At 33.6% G+C, this 18,910-nt stretch overlaps 2 protein-coding genes across 8 annotated transcripts in view; one reads left to right on the plus strand and one right to left on the minus strand.

Annotated features, from left to right (window-relative positions):
• Nucleotides 1-10,303: 10,303 nt before the first annotated feature.
• Nucleotides 10,304-14,369, minus strand: LOC136813052 (uncharacterized). 2 transcript variants are annotated; one of them, XM_067069571.1, is made up of 3 exons: nt 14,328-14,369; nt 13,956-14,188; nt 10,304-10,590 (listed from the first exon to the last, which is right to left on the minus strand). In XM_067069571.1, exons 2-3 carry the CDS (start codon nt 14,169-14,171, stop codon nt 10,438-10,440), a joined length of 369 nt encoding a protein of 122 aa, XP_066925672.1. In that variant the 5' UTR covers nt 14,172-14,188; nt 14,328-14,369; the 3' UTR covers nt 10,304-10,437. The 2 variants fall into 2 exon arrangements, with proteins under 2 accessions (XP_066925672.1, XP_066925670.1); XM_067069569.1 differs by lacking the exon at nt 14,328-14,369 and having other exon boundaries at nt 13,956-14,301.
• Nucleotides 14,370-14,562: 193 nt separating this feature from the next.
• The window catches only part of LOC136813049 (kelch domain-containing protein 10-like), a 128,030-nt gene continuing 123,682 nt past the window's right edge, over nt 14,563-18,910 (plus strand). For 3 of the 6 annotated variants that reach the window (XM_067069567.1, XM_067069565.1, XM_067069564.1), the window contains exons 1-2: nt 14,563-14,609; nt 17,986-18,090. Coding sequence is in view for 1 of the 6 variants with exons in the window: in XM_067069563.1 (XP_066925664.1) it covers nt 15,829-15,851; nt 17,986-18,090 (128 nt within the window). In the remaining 5 variants the exon portion in view is untranslated. Of the gene's footprint in view, nt 14,610-14,674; nt 14,773-15,819; nt 15,852-17,985; nt 18,091-18,910 lie in introns of those variants that run through there. The other 3 variants (XM_067069566.1, XM_067069568.1, XM_067069563.1) reach the window with 3 other exon arrangements.

Raw genomic sequence — 18,910 nt, forward strand, 5'->3', positions numbered from 1 at the left:
TATTTATTCAATATAAAGTTATGATACAAAGTTAATAAGTGATTGACCCCAAAAAACAGCAGAAAACAGCAGAATGATTATTTTTGAGAAATTTTTTCACAGTGACTACGTTCGATGATCAAGGATCCACTTCAGTGAAAATGATACCAGTTATAGCACTTTTCTACAAGATCTTCATTTTTCTTCTTCTTTATTTTCATCTTCATCTTTATTTACAGTATGTGGCCCCCAAAACGGCGATCATAAATTTGAAATTTCTCTCAAATCTAGGGGAAAAGAGATTTTACAATGATTTTTGCTGCATGAAAACCTTTAACATCTCTACTTTATTTCCTGGAAGTTCTTTTTCAAAATTTTCAATTTCAACAATATTTTTCAATCGTATAAAGATAGGTAGCTTTTTTCTAATGGCCCCCAAAACGGAGGTTTGAAATTTTAGCGATTTCTCGAGATATCTTTAAGATATGAATACAAAATTTTGACCATAGTTTTGAAATACGATTTAGAGGGTTTTGGGCATAAATTTATTTGATAAAATTTTTACAGAATACCCCTGGTTGTCAAAATGCAGGTTTGGGGCCCCCAAAACGGAGGTGTAGCTAAAATCAAATTATTAAGCCCGGTGGTAATAGGGGGAAAAACAATGAACATATTTTTGTTTTTCCTTAAATTTACGACCCGATGGATGTAAAATTTATGATTTTTATGAAATATTTCAAGATTTTCGATATTGCAAAGTCCAAACTGAAAATTTAGAAATTTTCAAAATGACAATTTTGATTTAACAACGTCTTAATCAAGCTTTTGAAAACAAATCTCTTTTGAAAATAGCTCCATTCATGTATGGAATAAGCTGTGAAAATGTTAGAAAAAAAGCTTAACTGAAACTGAAAATATTAAGCTTTAAAGATATTTTTGTGCTATATTTTGCAAAAAAATGACAGAATTTGCCGTTTTTGCTGATTCAGCGAAAGATTTTATATATAATGTCAATTTTTTGTTATAAACTATTAACTTAAGGTGATAGGAATAGAATTCCAAGATTTTTTGCTTTTTCTCATATTTAGAATTTTCGGTTTTGTCAATGCTGATTCTAGGGCTCCAAAATACTGGTTGACCTTCAAGATGCTATATCTTTTACCCAGCCTCTAAAGTCACAGATGTATTTGCATTTTCTGAACGGCATTAGGTGTAGAAAGTTTCCTATACCCCGTTTTGATAACTTATTTTCAATATCCAAGGAGCTAGAGTGAGTTATATGCAATTTTTATCTAATTTTGGTGTTAAAATATTTCCTTTAGACGCAAATATGTTATTTTGAATCCGTCTCAAACCAGCAAAAACATGCTCATTTTTAAGTATAACCATCATTCTTTCAAAATAAACAAAAATCGTTTAATTCTGATAAATCTACAAGTCAGAATCTTCATTTTAATGAAAACCTCCGTTTTGGGGGCCGTCTCCGTTTTGGGGGCCATATACTGTAAATAAAATTTATTAAATTTATCTAAACATCTTTTCAACGCTTGGGTAAGTTATGGCATGTCTGAAAAATAGTTTTGTCAAAGGTATGTGGACACTTTTTTTTAAATTTCTCAGCAACCATTTATGCTTTATGCTAAAAAATTATATACCGTTGGAAGAATATCTGAAGATGGCTATAAAACGCCTTCTAATCTTTAGCCGAACTGGTAACAACTCACTGTTGTCTTACATAAAACACTTGATGAACTTGCTAGATTGGAGTCGTAATGCGTGTAATACAGTAGTATAATAGGCGTTATATGATAATACGATTATTGTTACGGGATTTAGTTTGACGACTAAAACTAAAATAAAAAAAAACTAAAATAAACTAAAATTGCTCCCTCCATTACTTTTTGCTTTATATTTCTACTATGTCTGAATTAGTCGTCTAGCTTGCTAGACTACACTGTCCCTGAGCATTGAATTCAAGATCCGAAACTCCTGGATGGGACATGAAGCCACTGATTTCCCATCTAGAACACGTGACCCGTGCTTTTTTGAAATAAAATTTCTAAATGTGGGGCAAACTTAGCTCTAGTCCCTTCGGGCTTCAAACTCAATGTTCCCTTGCTGGGCAAAATGATGTGCCATATTTGCAGAGTAGAGCTGAATTCGGTGCCGGCAATTTGATTAATCAAGACTATTCCTTACCACCGGACCATGGAAGTTGTTTGTTTCTGATTGAGCAAATTGCCGGTACCAAACCCCAGGGATCTGTACGGGTCTGTGCCGCCCTTAAGGGTGCCTTTTTGGAACCTGGCAGTCCCTGTAGTGGACTATAAATAAATCTCAGTCCCTTTAAAGGTCGGAAAATAGAAAATATTTTAATTTGTTGCCCAAAAAACATAGAAAATTGGTCAAATTAGTCCCAAAAGGATCGTAATATTCACAAATTTTTCCTTTCCCCCCTTTTTACCCCCCCCCTTAAGTCCCGAAAACCGGGTGGCACCCTTATGTCATCCTGCAAACCTAGCACGTTCATCTAACATCTAACGTTCATCCAGGTTTAAATCAAATATATTAATTTTCTACACATTACTAATAGTTTCATGCTGCTTAAAGCAACAATCATCAGATGTAAATGAAAGTTAAAAACATACTCTTTTTTATCTACAGAAGTTAAAAATTTGCAAAAAAACTGATTTAAGTGTTAAAGGGACATTACAGTAGTAAAATGTGAACATTGCACAAACCACGTATCATTAAAAGAAACAATTAAAATCACGTGTCCAAAACAAACTTGTAAAACAATTGAACAATCAAAATTAGCCATATTTGGTTTGATTTTTTCTTTTGACATTGTTATGTCCCTTTAAAAAGTGATAAAATGATGCGTGCCTATTAAAAATTAATTATTGAGTGTGATAAAAAAACAAAAAGAGTAAAATACAGGGTGTCCCTAATTAAAGTATCGAGTCGAAACACAACTATGAGTAGAAAGTTTTATGTGTGTGTTCACAAAATTGTATTTTAAGCTCTCCCTCTTTTTTCTTTGTCATTACGATTAATTTATACGTTGTAACTACCTTTTGTAATAAGCCTGTGTGATGGAGAACGTTCTTATATTTTATCGATAACACACACAAACTTTTCTACTCAATCGCATGTTCAAACTCGATACTTTAATTAGGGACACCCTGTACTATTATTTGTCATTTGTTCATCCAGGTAAGAAAGAAGGATTTGCAGCTAGCAACAGTAATGGAAAGAAAGGAATTTTCTTTATGTGTTCATACTCAATTTACTCCAAAGGTGTTAAGAATAGTTTCCATGTAATGGTCGATGTTTCGACTGGTAAAAATCGTTTGGCTATTGCTGTTTGTGATAAAGATACGGCCAAACGTTGTAAATCACTTACACTTGATAACATGAATGAAGGATATTACGACTTTATGATGAAAAAAACGTATACAACATCAATCGAACACATTACTAAGTGTAGCAAAGAAATGTGTGTTTCGGGAACCATGGGTAATGGTTTAGCGTCGATTGTGAAATTAGATTTTTATCCTCAATCGTATCAAAATGCATCCAGCTCCTTCAGAAAGCTATATGAGGCGAACGGGCACACAGCTGTTGAATATGAACAATTTGTGAAAAACGTGTATAAGCATGGAAGCGGTGGTGATGATGGAAGTAGTAATGCCATGCTGTTGAAATCTAGGTCCATTGCATGGTACGCCATATTAACTTTGTTCATTTCACACTCGTACATGTTTTGATTTTCTAGTTTATAGTACACGTTTTTTTTTATAAGAACGTCAAAAATTTTCGAAGCCTTCGGATGTTCTTAGTTTTTTGGATTTGAAGCCTAAAAATGTTCTTAAAATGTTCTTATTTTCAGCATTTTTTGAGCATTTGGATGTAATTTCTTAAGAAATTGCATGTTTTTAAGTCTCCAAAGCCTTAGAATGTTCTTAGAATGTTCTTAAATTTTTGGGCCTCGAAGCCTTATGTTCTTATATAGTTTGTTCTTATAAAAAAAAAAACGTGTAGAGTGCTCGTGTAAAATCGTTCGATTGTTTTGGTCAAAGCACTTGTTATACATTTTTGGAAAGCTAATAGGTAGGGGAATCAAAATTACTTAGGTTCCAATTTTTTTCGGACAAATACGACGGTCTCAGGCAAAAATCATAGGGTAAAAAATTAATGAACATTTTAGCTTAAGAAAACGTGGACCTGTTGTATATTTAAAGATTAAAGATATATTGCAAGTATAGGTGATTTCTGTACCTAAATGGAGATATTATTAACCCTTAAAAACAGTGTTTTTCAGCCAGTGCTTTGACCAAAACAATCAAGCGACCTAAAAAAACGAACAAATCCTCCCCTACTATTACATTATTATTTTAGTAAAATCATCAAATGTGTTTGATTTAGAGAGTGGATTTATTGCCCCTCCCCCGAGCATTTTACCCTCGGATATATCCCCTTCAAACTCGAACGCAGTCCCTTTTCATGATTCTGATAGTGATAGCACTAACAAAAGTATCACACTCATCAGTAAAATTCAAAAGTGGTGCAAGTTGGCTCTGGTTACGAGATTACTTTTCACCCTTCTCCCCCGGGAAGTTTGTCAATACAATGTTAATGATTTTTCATAATTTCTTTGTGACATCGACACAATAAGAACACCCCCTTCTCAAAGACCCGGTAGGATTTTTTCAGCCAGGCCAGTGGGTGGGATAAAAATAACGGACTGAAACTTGATGGGGATTGATATTCCAACGTTATTTATGGCTTGGGATTTCAATTCTTTTGTTTTCAAATCAGAAAATTAAGTGGAGATGGGATAAAATGGCATAATATTTTGCAGCGAGGATTGGTTTATTTGACTAATTTCAGTGGGGACAAAGGATTATATTTTGGCCAATTTTTCCAGTGGGAAGGGATCCCAGTGGGTCTTTGAGAAATGGGTGTAAAAGAGTTTTTTAACTTCTTATGGTTTGCTTTATATTTTTAATTAATATATTCTTTTGACCTTCTTTGTGTCTCAAGATTTGAAATCAAATTTTAATTTTAATCCGATAAGTAATTATTGTAAATTTATATGTTAATCAGTTTTTCTGTCCTAATTAAGTACTCTATGGTACGTAATAACCGGGGGCTTAGAGTAAGCTGGGGGGCGGAAAATTTTCGAAAAGGGGGCTAATACATCAGAATTTGGGCAAAAGAGGGAACTTTCAATAATAATTTCCCAAAAATCAATAAGCGGCAGGGGGGGGGGGTTGGAATAAGAATGTCCTTGGTGGAAAACTTTTGAAAAATTAATTAGTGCCCCCAGCTATTAGGTACCCGAGAGTATTGGGAAGATTTCTTGTTTTAGTCAATCAAACGTTAATCTAGACATTATAAATTCAGACACGCCTGATAGTGCTTATAAGAATATTACGGTTAATACCGATTAAATGTTAATAATACAGCATCTACGAATCATTGACTTCCAAAGCCCATGGGGAATAAAGCTACTTAATTTCCCATCCAGAATCCGTTGTCATGTTTATGGTGCGTTCTAGGGCACGTTCTGGATGGAAAATAAGTGGCTTCACTTTGTCTTGCCTGGGAATAGGTTAGAGATTCTACTCTAGTCCTTCGGGCTTTAAACTCAATGTTACGAATGTCTTCAGGATGAGTTTTTGCGAATTGACAAGACAACCATCTCTTGAATATATTTATTTAAGAAGAATTCTATGAAAAACAAGAATGTGTTAAAAATATATTGCCCTCACTCAGCCAAAAACAATATTCTTATAAAATAAGCGTGTATGATTATTCTTATTATCTTATAATTTTATTTACTTACTTATTTTTCATATATCAAAAATAAAGTTAATTGTATGATAAAAACATTGATTTAAATACATTACTCTTAAACGGTGAAAAAAGAGGACTTCAATCAAGTATCTCACTACACACCTACGCTTTAGATATCCTTTGATTTCGAAACTTTAAAAAAAATTTTAAGTATAAAAATCATCCACTTAAATTTATCTTTTCAACGAGGTATTACTTTTAAATTTATCGTTTCTCCTCCCGGGGGGGGGGGGTACTTAGGAAAATGGAGGGTACGGTATGTGCCGCCCTTAAGGGTACCTTTTTGGACTTCCAAAGTCCCGCTAAGGGTCGGAAAAATCAAAATATCTAATTTTAGTCCCACTAAGGGTCGGAAAAATAGGAAAATTTCAACTTTTTACCCCCTGAAAGATCGAAATTTGGTCAAATTTGTCCGACTAAGGGTCGTAAGATTACCAAAATTTTCCTTTGTTTTCTCCTTTTAAGTCACGGTAAGGGTCCAAAGTTTGAAAGTCGGGCGGCACCCCCCCCGTCAGCTCGCAACCCTAGTACCCCCCCTTCTCCTTCAAGATCATTTTATCAAAATGTGCAGACTGCCAATTTTTTTTGAAACATTATACTTTATTTAGATAATAAAAATGTAGGTTATGAGGTAGGTATATATATCTAGGTATATTTCTATGATGCCAAACTCACACATAGTGAACCACCTCTATGTCTTGTGAAAATTCATTTTGCGTCTCATCTTTAACGTGTATAACATGTCGTGTGTTGTTCAAATAGTCTCCCTCCCGTATCCATTCACCACCATATGCTTTCCAACCCATATTCAAAACAGCGCCCATCTGAAAAATGCAAACAAAATTGACCCATGATTTCTTATATAACTTGATCTAAATTTTAGCAATCTATTGAAATAGCAAAAGGTTGTTGTTAAAACAGCAGTGTAAATACAATCTTCCAGAGATTGAAATCAATGCAGGCTTAGTTCTTACCTTGAATTACCAAGAAACTTCTACAAATAAAACAAGCGTTTGAAAATGTTTGAACCCCTGCATCAAATGTCATTAGTGTCATTGGCTGGCAGTGTTTTTTCAAACCTCAATAACTATAGAATTTGAATCAAGTAGCGATTTCGTGCTCGTTGAAAAAACAAACATGAGTGGAGTATTATAAAAAAAGAAAGCGATTTAAACTGCCAGCTTAATTTGAAATAGACTTTAATGCCTTGAACTCTAGCTCGAGCTAAAGTATTGAAATTGATGGGTAATTCACACAAAAAAAATTTTAATGACGAAGCTTTGTACAAAAACATACAGTATGAATACACTTACAGAGGTAACGAAGCCACAATCATGGCCAGGCCTATCACATTCAATTTCATAAAACAAAATATCTCCAAATTTGTATCCGTGAATTTCTTGCTCACTTATTCCCAAAGTAATCGCAGAAGCGTCAGCATAGGAAACGTCACAAAATTTGACTTTTAGTAAAGAACCATTTGGTATGTGGGTTGGCATAGTTTTGAATATGATTTTTCCTGTAATCTTTATTTTCATTTTTAATCGATCGATGTCTTTTGTTGGACTTTCATTGATATGCTAAAACTATAAAATGTACACGTTTTTCTATAAAAACATTCCAAAATTTTTGAAGCCTTTGGATGTTCTTAATTGTTTTTCCATCAAGGTTAGAAGTTAAAAGGTCTGTGCCCATCCATTGATAAGGGGTAACTATGACAGATTGTCATTGTTCTGAAATAATTTTCTTAATAAGGGGCGAGGCCAATTTAATTTGTTGTTTTACGGGCCAAACTACCCAAAAAGAGGGTCAGTTGGTCGGCGAAAAAGTAAAAATAAAAGTAGAAAATCTCCTAAAAAGGCAGCAAAAACTACTTACATCTTAAAAAAAAATCGAAATAGAAAACACAAAGACACAAAAAGCCCAAATTCATGGATAAAAAAAAAAAATAAACATAAAATTTTGAAAATTTGGCAGTCTGTAAAGGAATGAAAATAAAAATATACTACCAAAATCAAATTTATTTTTATTTCGATTTTGTAATTTCAGGCGGGTCGGTTGGGCCCGTAAAGCGTTAATCGTAGAAATTTTAGCGAGACTAATTTTAGCGTTTTAGCGAGTTTTCCCTATTTTCGATAAAATAAATCTCGCTAAAACACGCCGAATCGCCGGATTGCTAAAATTTATCCACGCGAAATTTCTGGTTATATTGCCTTGATACATTTTTATTAATAGGAAGGGTTTCAGTGCAAAGAAATTCTAGAAAACGAATTCAGTCAATAACGTAATACGAGTATTCGCTGAAATTTATCCACGCGAAATTTTTTGAAATCCTGATTCGCTAAAATAAATACAAAAAAAAGATCAAGATTTTCCTGACTCGCTAATATACGCTAAAATCAGTCTCGCTGAAATTTCTACGATTAAGTAATCAAATTGGTTTCGCCTAAAGGAAAATCGATAGATACAGTAATGAATGTCAATTCTTGAAATTAATATAGATAGATTTAGGTGCTATCCATGGTATCTGAAAGTCATAAAAGGTTAATTCTGTCATTACAAAACACGATAAAACACAACAATACTCAAAAATCTTATCTTTTCAGTACCCATTAAATATACAGAATCTTAAAATCAGGACGAAAATGGAATTAAAATTAGTTTATTATTGTGTAGGTCAGCTATTATGTAAAGCAATTTGATGGTGTCATATTATAAAAACAGATAAAGAATAAATAGAAAAATAAATAAATAGATAAAAAAATAAGATAATCATATATCAACAACACGTCACAAATCAATGTTAATATACTGAACAGTTAGTCTAGAAATCTAAGCTAGTTTGATTCAGTCACCAGGTTAAATTTGATGTTAAGTTGTGACTGAATAAGTATTCCAAGGCAAACTTAAAATCCATAATTATAAAAAATCTTTATATATTGCCATTAGCCGTGTGTCCTAGTCTTGTGAATACGGGCTTAGTTAACTAGAGGCTACTGAACAAGTGTGGACGTTAATTTCGTTTGAATAATCATTTCGTTAGCCTCCTTGTCTTTGCCACTCACTTTCTGAATGTTTCCAACCAACATTTAGCACAGCACTTATCTAAAAATATGAAATCATCTCTGTACTCCGGATACACGTTTTTTTTTTATAAGGAACACGTTTATAAGGAACTCGAGGCTGAAAATGGTTCAAAAAATAAGGAATTGTTAAGGAACTGCTCAGGCTGAGAATAAGTGGATTTGAAAATAATGTTGGGACTAATTTGACCAAATTTTGATCTTTCAAGGGGCAAAAAGTTCAAAATTTCCGATGTAGTAAGGAACTCGATAAGGAACTTTGAGACTGAAATTCTCTGTAAAAAAAAGGAACTCCAGGCTCAGAGCAAAGTTAAGGTTCCTTATAAAAAAAAACGTGTATTAGGTTTTTATCATTATTCAAAATGTAAACTTTAAGGGAAGAAAAATTTGCGGAATTTAATTTCGTAGTTGAGAGAATTTTTTGTTTGCAATATAGCCAATTTTGCCTTAAAAAGACCAATTTTGAGTGTATCTTTTTAAGTACTGATAATATGCGTGTTTCGCAGATTTGTCAAAAAACGAACATTTAGTCCGCAAAAATTTCTTCCCTTAAGATTAGATTCTATCCTTTATATTGCTTCTTGTAATTTTACGAGAACCAACGAAAGGGTACATTCTTCCTCTAAATTCTTATGTGTAATGGGGACTTAAAAAGTTCTTTTTACATAAATTTTCAAAGCTAACAATAGTAGATTTATGATAAAGAAGCGCTGTCACAGTCCGAAATTAAACTCTTTCTTTGACACGAAAATCTGATTGAAACTAAAAAAAAGTAAAGAGAGCTGTCATTTATTGGAATTACCTGGGACTAACAAAAGGTTTGAAAAAGTAAATTTGAAAATTTCAAGATGCTTCAATGATTATTATATTTTCTTACATGTGCAAAAATACTAAAAAAAAATAAAATAGAAAAACTTCATATATAAATTACAAAAATATATATAAATAATTATTTCCTCAATAAACTGAATCTTGAAAACACTTTAAAAAATCTCTGTAGAAGAAACTATTTTAGTCCAATTCATTTGGACTTTTTTATCAATCTTATTCCATTTAGATTTAGTAAGCATGGGTTTCCAATAACACATGACAGTGAAAAAAATATCGAATCTAAAAAAAAGCATAAATCTGTAAGTTTGTACCACTTTCAATCTCATCCGCCTTTGTGTTAATTGATATAGCACGTTTTAGATATACTGTATATAATAAAAAGTAATAATTATACTGCTTTCAAATCATTTCAAAATAAACTGTATGATTTAAAGTCATAAAGCTTAAGCTAAAACAATTATGACGTACTGTATGCAACCCCAGAGCACTTTGAAAATGCTGTAATTGTGAATATTATTTCTCTTACTTAAATAACAAAAAAATGTCTCTAATTCTTCATAATTTTTTCCAGTTTACTAGCAAACAAAATACAGTTCCTAGTTTTGAATTTCTGTATCCCCCATTGAAAGTATATTGCGTGCTATTGCCTTAATTGACAATCTGAATTTATTTATGAGCACATTCATTTGTAATGGATGATTTCAATATCTTTCTCAAAAACAACCTGACTAGCATTTCCAACATCGATGTCATGGTGCGTGTCATTCAAGTGATCCCCTTTTCTTATCCATTCACTACCAGAAGCCTTCCAGCCAATGTTTAAAACAGCACTCATCTAAAATAGAAAAAGATTTTAAAAGATTTTAAGTAAAAATTACTAATAATTGTAATAATGGTTAAAGATTGAGTTACAACCCTGCTGACACTGCTTAGTGTTAAATGAGAAAACATTTTGTCACTTGACAATCCAAACACCATACATAATTAGTATGCAATAGTACGTAGGTATGTCTGATGTTAAAACTTTTTCCCACCGGAAAAGTGTCTAGTCCAGTATCCAGAATCATATAATCAAATAATAGTCGTTTGAGAGAATGCAATCTTTTGAATAACTAATTTGTGATTACTCCAAAATTTATTTTGTTTTAATGATAAGATTATATAATTGATTTGTCTATTACAACACAGCCTGACAGCTGTTATCTACAGGGACAATAAGATAATCTATCACCCGTTTATATTGGCTTAGGGAAAATAATGTATACTGGTGTAATTTGTTATTCAATAGACTGTTGCATTCTCCTAAAGGACTACACTTTTTGGCACTACACAAAAACACCAGACAGTTTTATTGATTGAAAAAGTCTGGATGGAAATTACAGTAAGTTGATGTCAACATTCCTCAACTAACGTCAGACCCCTCCGCCCTCCCACGTCAATTTGACGTTAGTCATGGGAAACATTGATATGTGAGTGAACCCTGCCTTAGCTTATAGAAATTAAAGGAAGGTCAGAATCACTGATTGAAAAAAAGACCTCTCTGTTCGTTTATTAGCGGACAGGCACAGGGATTCTGACCTTTCAATAGCATACCGTGAGATCGGGTAACTTGCATCGGTGGAGGCTAACATGCATAGCCCTCAAATGAAAGACGTTGCTGGTCATTAAAATACAAAGTTAAATCAAAACAAAAATGGTAGATTAGAGCTGTGAGCGGAGCTGTGTAGTTGTATTTTAATGACCAGACAGGTCATTCATTTGAGGGCTATGCATATTAGCCTCCACTGATGCAAGTTACCCGATCTCACGGTATCGCAGTGATTCTAAAAATAGACATCAAAATTACTGTTTGTCTGAGTTTCAATCCCATCATCTCATCCTTTGCATTAATTGCTTTTGCAAGTCAATTACACTTTGTTGACAATACAAAAATAATAAAACTTGCATATCATGCATACTGTATCATGCATATTGTAATAATTATGCATGGTTTTATCATTGTTTTTCTATGGGGGTAGTTCAGTCACTTTTAGGTCGGGGTTGTGGACGGCCAAAAGTAGACTTTTTTTATTCTTCCTTTTTGACCTTTTCGATATCTTCGATTTTTGATTATTTCAATATTATTAGTTAGGGTCAGGGGTGGAGCTCGAAACATTGCGTCATTATTTAGATGATCTGGAATGGATGAGCACCAACTTAAAAGGGAAATGGTTAAATCTGTAAAGTGTAGAAGAGTCTTTCTTTTATTTATTTGAGTGTAGAAAGGTCTTTGAACAATTTTTAATGTACTACATTATAATGCGCGCCGATTAAAAACCTACATATAATGTACAACATTTTTTTCCGTGGTGAGTTAAGACTGTCTTGAGCTGTCTAGAGAAATGTGGATAATAGGTAGGTCAAAATCACTGATAGACAAAGGATTTACTCCACTCTGATCGCTAAGCAACAAAGATTAGTTTCAATCAGTGATTCCGACCTTCGTATTATTCTTATACATCTCTAAAGAAGGGTGTTGAAATTAGAAAAGGGATGTCGACATTAGTCATTAGACCAACTTACGATGCAAATCAAGATGAGGAGTTGTGGGATTGAATTTTGGTCAAATGTTAAAAGTAATAATTATGACGTTTGCATAGTGGTGTGCTTTTATTCCAAAGTTTAAAGAATGGTGTCGGAATAAGATGAGAGATGTCAACATTAAACCAATATTACTAGATCAAAACAAGTGTTGAGTTGTTTCAGTTAGGGAAACCATCCAGGATCCTGCCATTCTATCAGCCAGCAAAAACTCAGTTAGGAACATTTGGCGAGTTCCTGTACGCGGCCGCAATCAAAAAAATCATAACGTCACTCAATAAAAAATGGCGTTCGTGTCTTTTCGCACTGTTTTTAGCCTAGACAATGTAGCAAACATAGTAAGTATAAGCACACTGTGCTTTTAATTGGCTGACAATTTCTTTTGCGTCGGAAAAACTTTTTCAAACTTTCAGCGATGATTGATCAAACTGTTACAATGAAAATTATCCAGCGCATTTTTTATCTTCTTACTTTCTTCATCTTTAATGAAGCACTCGAAGTTTACTGAAAGTAAGCACATGAGATATTCTTATAATTAATGATATTCATTTATACACACTTCGTTATGCGCTGCGGTGGAGTGCGTGACGTAACTCGCGCGGCAACTACCTCGCCTTCTGTTGGTAGATCATATTGGGCGTTTTGGCGTTACCACCCTCGACGCAGCGAGCGCCTTTGTCTTTCCGCAACTCTTTCCACCATTTTATATGGCCTTAACAATAGATCCAAAAGGGCGCCATAATCTTGGAAGATAATTTGTTTTGGTCTCCGGCTTTGGGAAGTAGCAATGTTTTTGGTTGTTTTCGATGGAAAATGGTAAGAAACTTAAGTTTACAAGTGTCATTCAGTTTCAGTTAGGGAAACCATCCAGGATCCTGCCATTCTATAAGCCAGCAAAAACTAAATGACACTTGTAAACTTAAGTTTCTTACCATTTTCCATCGAAAACAATCGAAAACATTACTGCTTTCCAAAGCCGGAGACCATAGCAAATAATCTTTCTTGATGAGGGCGCCCTTTTGGATCTATTGTTAACTCATTTAAAATGGTGGACAGAGTTGCGGAATGACGAAGGCGCCCACTGCTTCGAGGGTGGTAACGCCAAAACGCCCAATATGACCAGCCAACAGAAGGCGAGTTTGTTGCCGCGCGAGTTACGTCATGCACTCCACCGTAGCGAAAGCGCGAATGACATTTCACAATTATAAGAATATCTTATGTGCTTAAATTCTATTTAACTTTGAGAGCTTCATGGAAGATGAAGAAGTAGAAAGATGAAAAATGCGCTGGTTAATTTTTTTCAAATAGGTGTGTTCTATCATTGTTGAAAGTTGAAGAAATTTCTACCGACGCATATTTTTTTTACAGCCAATTAAAGGCACAGTCTGCTTATACTTACTATGTTTGCTATATCATCTAGGCAAAAAACGGTAAAAAAAGACACAAACACAATTTTTTTATGAGCGTGGTTATGATTTTTTTGATTGCGACCGCGTACAGGAACTTGCCAAATGTTCCTAACTGTGTTTCGGGTTGTTTTAAATTTTTTTTTTTTTACTTTTAGTATTATATTAGTTTTATGAAAATATGACATAAAGAAAGTAAAAGTGGCGGACTTACTGAAGTACCGAAGCAGTTTGGTCGATTACATTTGATTTCATAAGTGATTTCATCCCCAGTTTTATAACTCTCAATGACTTTCTCATAAACTCCCAAATCGATTGATGGAGCATCCATGCGACCTGTATCTTGAAACTTAACTTTTAGCAAAGATCCATCTGGGATGGTTAAAGGAGGGGAAGCGAATCTAATCTTTCCTTTGATAGTTATTGACATGTTTCAAATCTCCAAAGCTGGAAAAGAAAAATCCTGACAACAACACAAAGCACTGGAAAAAGAAAGTGAAAGAAATCAAAATAAACACACCCCACTTTTAAGATACCATTTTGATTTATTCGATGTAAACAAAGTGTAGTGTAGTAATTAACTTACCACGAAATAAAAGAGCAGTTTTCATTTGAAGAAATATATTAGCCCTAAAGTAGCTATTATTTCAAATTAAAATTATCAAGATTTCAATAATATTTACTTTAAAGAGGTTTAAAAGGAGTAAAAGAATTGATCACGTTATCATTATTAAAAAAAAAACAGGTCTGTATTTTTATCTCTTTTTCACTTCCGAATTCTTAGAATTCTAGTCTGGCGGTGATCTTCTTTTCTCTCAAACATTTTAGCTTGAAATCTATCTGGTCGAGGCGACCGGACCCCCTTCAGGTAGCAACTTTAAATTTTTTTACTATATAATAACCTTCAGTATCTCTTTCACCAAGTAACTGTTTAATTTTTAGCACACCATCACTGATGATAATCATAGGTAGCAGTTCAGTTCGTTCTGCAATTATATCTGCATCTTTGGGCAACTAAAATCCTACAGTAGGTAGGGGCAAAAAGTTTACTTTTAATATTAATCACTAGTACATGATTTGAGAGCCATTTCAACATTCCATCTTTGAAGCTATGACCTTGTTCCTTGTTAAAAGTAGGCAGTAGTTAGGTAATTGAGTAGTTACAGTGGAAGATTTGGCAGCTGCGGTGGGAAATCTATCGTGAATGATGTTGGGCGTCGGGTAAAGCTTGCATCAGGTGCAGGTGCGATGGAGTGAGGAAAACTTGCACATATATAGGCCTCAAATGAATGACCTGGCTGGTCATTAAAATACAAAGTTAAATTAAAAGAAACCTGATTTACAAAAAATTTGCGGCTGGTAAAAAGTATAAATATCTCCTAAATGGGCTGAAATGGGATGGGCTCTTCCAGTTAAAGTCAGATAACGTGTGTGTATATTAATATTAAATTTGAGGTTTAATGTCCAGCCACGTCCAGCAGCCATCGCAACATCTGAATTCCCGCCATCTTGATTGAAATTTATGGTCTTGCATGAATTTTTATCATCCAACCACGCTCTTTTACCGTGAGTGGTCCTAAATCCGACAGCCCTGCCTAAATCCGATGGGGTCTTTCAAAGATACAAACTAAAATAATAGCAAACTTTTTAGCTGTGACGCAATGAAGATACCAAAGTGTCAACTAAACTGAAAGATTTGATACACTGAACCAATTGAACCAAATAACAGCAATTGCTTCTTATACAAAACATATTTTTTTATTACAAAATTGTTAACGATTTAAACACGAGTAACGGATTCAAAATAATAGAGGTAATTATTTTTACAACTCACACTTTATTGATCACATTAATTGACATCTTGACATACATATTGTTAGATGTTTTGTTTCCAGAGTTCTTGGAGAGGAAATGAAAACATAGAATTTTTCCACAGCAGTTATTTGAGGGGTCGGATTTAGGCAAGGCTGTCGGATTTAGGACCACTCACGGTATTCATCACCCGCAAATATGAGATTCTAAAATGGAAGAGTAGAGCAGCGAGCGGAGCTGCGTAGTTCATTTGTTTTGACATTTTGCTGCTTTGAATGGTCAGGCATTTGATGGCTATGTAAGTTTCCTCCACTGATGCAAGTTACCTGACTTCACCACAGTAACAATTTTTGCGATATTTGACAACACGAAAATTGAAGATTTCAGCAGATTTGTCATCTGCCATGGATTCTATCCATCTTCTAGGGAACTAATACCTTTAATAACTGGATTCAAGATATTCATGAATTTTGACCGTTTTTCGTGAAAATTAGTCCTCATGAAAGATTTGAAATTTCAGAATGAGTTAAACCCCAAGGAAAATGAAATAATTTAGTTTAAAACGTGGCTGATTCATGAAAAAATTTTCTGTGTGAAAAATTTAGATTCTTGAGTTACGAGAAAAGACACAATGTCATGTTAGATTAATTAAAAACTACACTGCCTCAAGCATCACAAACAATGATAAGAGCTTTTGATTTTCCAGCCCTGTTGACTCTTCCAATTGGTTCAACAATTTTTTCATCCAATGATTTAATTTTGGATTATTTTTGGGAAACAATTTATCAGGATTACTAAGACTGCAAAAAATTTTTTTACTTGGTTGGTAAGATAAGATAAGAATTTTAATAACACAAGAAAACATGATCACCCTGGGGTGATATTTATTAAATTTTTATTTTCCCACCCAAGGGAATTTTTTGTACTTTCCAAGGTGTCGAATGCACTTTTCCTCACCTGAAAGACATGGTAATATTTTCCTGTGTAAAAAGACTTATATGTATAAAATTTGTGAAGATCAGAATTAAAAGAACCTTTGTTGTCCTTGTCCTCAGAAGTGAACTTGTTCACTTTTCGCCTGGAACCATTCAAGCAAATAAATACGCTCTTTCAAGCTGCCCAGATTTTACTTTTCCTTAACATGGGCTGACTTTCCAGTGAGTAAAAAAAAGTAACTTCAAAAAGTTTCATTTGGATTTATAAGCCAAGCTCTAATTTTGAAATTTCCAAAAAATAATCCTTAATCAAACAGTCAATTGCCTCAATTGCAATAGTACTTTTTACTACAATTTTGATTTGAATATCACTTTTCATTTTTCATATTCAGCACTTACAGTCTGAATAAGAAAAAATCAAGATTCAAGCTGAAAAGTTTTGTGCTTATTTATTCATATATCTTTTCAACACGCATAACTAAAATGTTTTTCTGCTCAAAACATGAACTTTTAGCTCCGTTTAGCTGTGTAATCCAAATCTAAATTATCATATTTAATAAAACATATGGTTTTTAAAACGCTAGTGAAATTGCACAAATTGATATTTGAAAGCATTAAATTTGGGTCAATAAACATAGTTTTCAAGGAAGAATGAGCGAAAAGTTTCACTTTGACCCTTTGTTTATAAAAAAACTGCTAATTAATTAGTTACCAGCTTTCCTGGTGATTAAAATCAATGAAGTATAAGCCCGAAGGGCTAGAAGTCAATCTCCTTGGTAGGATTTGAAGCCAACAAATCCTACCAAAATTGCGCGGCCTTGAGCGGCTGCCTGGTTTTTACACAAATGACAGATTGAAACTAAAATTTACCGCTAAATTTCGAAAAAAATATCAATCGTATAAACAAAGGAATTGCTAGATTCAATCTGTCGTCAAAAATGCGGCGCATTTTTTAAGGCTTCACTTTTTCTTGCCTGAGAAAGGTTAGAGATTGAACTCAAGCCCTTCGGGCTTTAAACTCAATGATTAAAATTATCCCAAGAGTAATCCTTGACTCATAATTACAATTACGTTCTGACTGACTGACTTTATGCCCACTGTGACAGATCCTGATTCAGAAAAAAGTTTTATGGGACTGAATAATTGTTAAAGTCGGTTTTGTTCTTGAGCACTTTTGTCATGCCAATGATGCATGTTTGAAAGAAAAATTCTCCAAACATTCACATTTCTTATTTGTCTATTTTTTATATCTCTGCTTTTACAACTTAACAAGAATCATATTTATCACAGATAGTCAGTTCAATTTTATGTCCAATGTTTAATGTGCTGTAAATTAACCACATTATGTAGGTCCATGAAACTTGTTTATCTCGGTTTGACTGAGTCAAAATCTTCATTAGGGAGGTCCAATCAATATCCAGCTCAGTTAGACCTTATTTGAAATACAGGTTGTTATGACCGACCATATTTTAGTTATAATATTTTTGTTTTCTGTAGAACCTACACACAATATAGAAAGGTGTTGTGGAGCAAGAGCAAACAAAAAAGAGACGTCAATAAACAAACCAGATACAGGAAACACAACAACAAAGTATCAACAAGGTTAGTTTTTTATCAACATTTCTTTTCTTGTTACACTTTTTAGCTTTATACAAGGGTGTACAGTGTTGACGCTCTATAATTCGACCTTCTATTATTCGATGAACTCCATTTTTCGATAACATTGAAAGTCAACGTCAACAAGAAACTCTCATAAACGACGCTCTACTATTTGGTTCACTCTATTATTGATCTATTATTCGATGAAAATCCGTTCCCCTCTTGTAAATCGAATTCGCGAGCGTCAAACAACTGTAGATTTTCATTATTCACGTTTTATATACATTTTCCATAACTACAACATGTTTTTTTATAAGAAACCTTAACTTGGTTCCGAGCCTGGAGTTCCTTATTTTTCTAGAGAATTACAGCCTGAAAGTTCCTTATCGAGTTCCTTATTTACTAAGCTGCTAAGTTAGGATTTGCTGAGTACAAACTTCTTTATGATATAAATTTAGTATATTTTCTCTTTTTGACATATTGAACGTCGTTTCAGCGATATTTTATCATCTTTTTGTTTTTAAGTTATTGTAATTGTGTGCAAATTCAAGCTTAACTCTTACTGTTCCTTCAGGTTCCTTAACTTGATTTCTTATTCTGAGCCTGAGCAGTTACTTATAAACGTGTTCCTTATAAACGTGTCCCTTATATAAAAAAACGTGTGTCATAGTTTAAGACTGCTCAGACGTCTTTAGTGTGAGGTATAAGTATTCTCTTTCGTATCAAATAAGCTGGGCATGCTACTACTATTTCATAATCGTACCAATAATACTGTTAAAGAACCCGGGTTTTTGATTTGTTTACTATGTATATATAACACTTT

This window comes from Clytia hemisphaerica, unplaced genomic scaffold, assembly GCF_902728285.1.
Source record: "Clytia hemisphaerica strain Z4C2 unplaced genomic scaffold, Clytia hemisphaerica genome assembly, whole genome shotgun sequence".
In the NCBI taxonomy this organism is placed as follows: domain Eukaryota; kingdom Metazoa; phylum Cnidaria; class Hydrozoa; order Leptothecata; family Clytiidae; genus Clytia; species Clytia hemisphaerica.

Coding starts and splice junctions, on each gene's coding strand:
- LOC136813052 (XM_067069571.1), bottom strand. CDS start 14,171: ATGTCAATAACTATCAAAGGAAAGATTAGATTCGCTTCCCCTCCTTTA. Junction 10,591..13,955: donor CAAACTGCTTCGGTACTTCA/GTAAGTCCGCCA, acceptor TTTCTATTTTAG/ATGAGTGCTGTTTTAAACAT.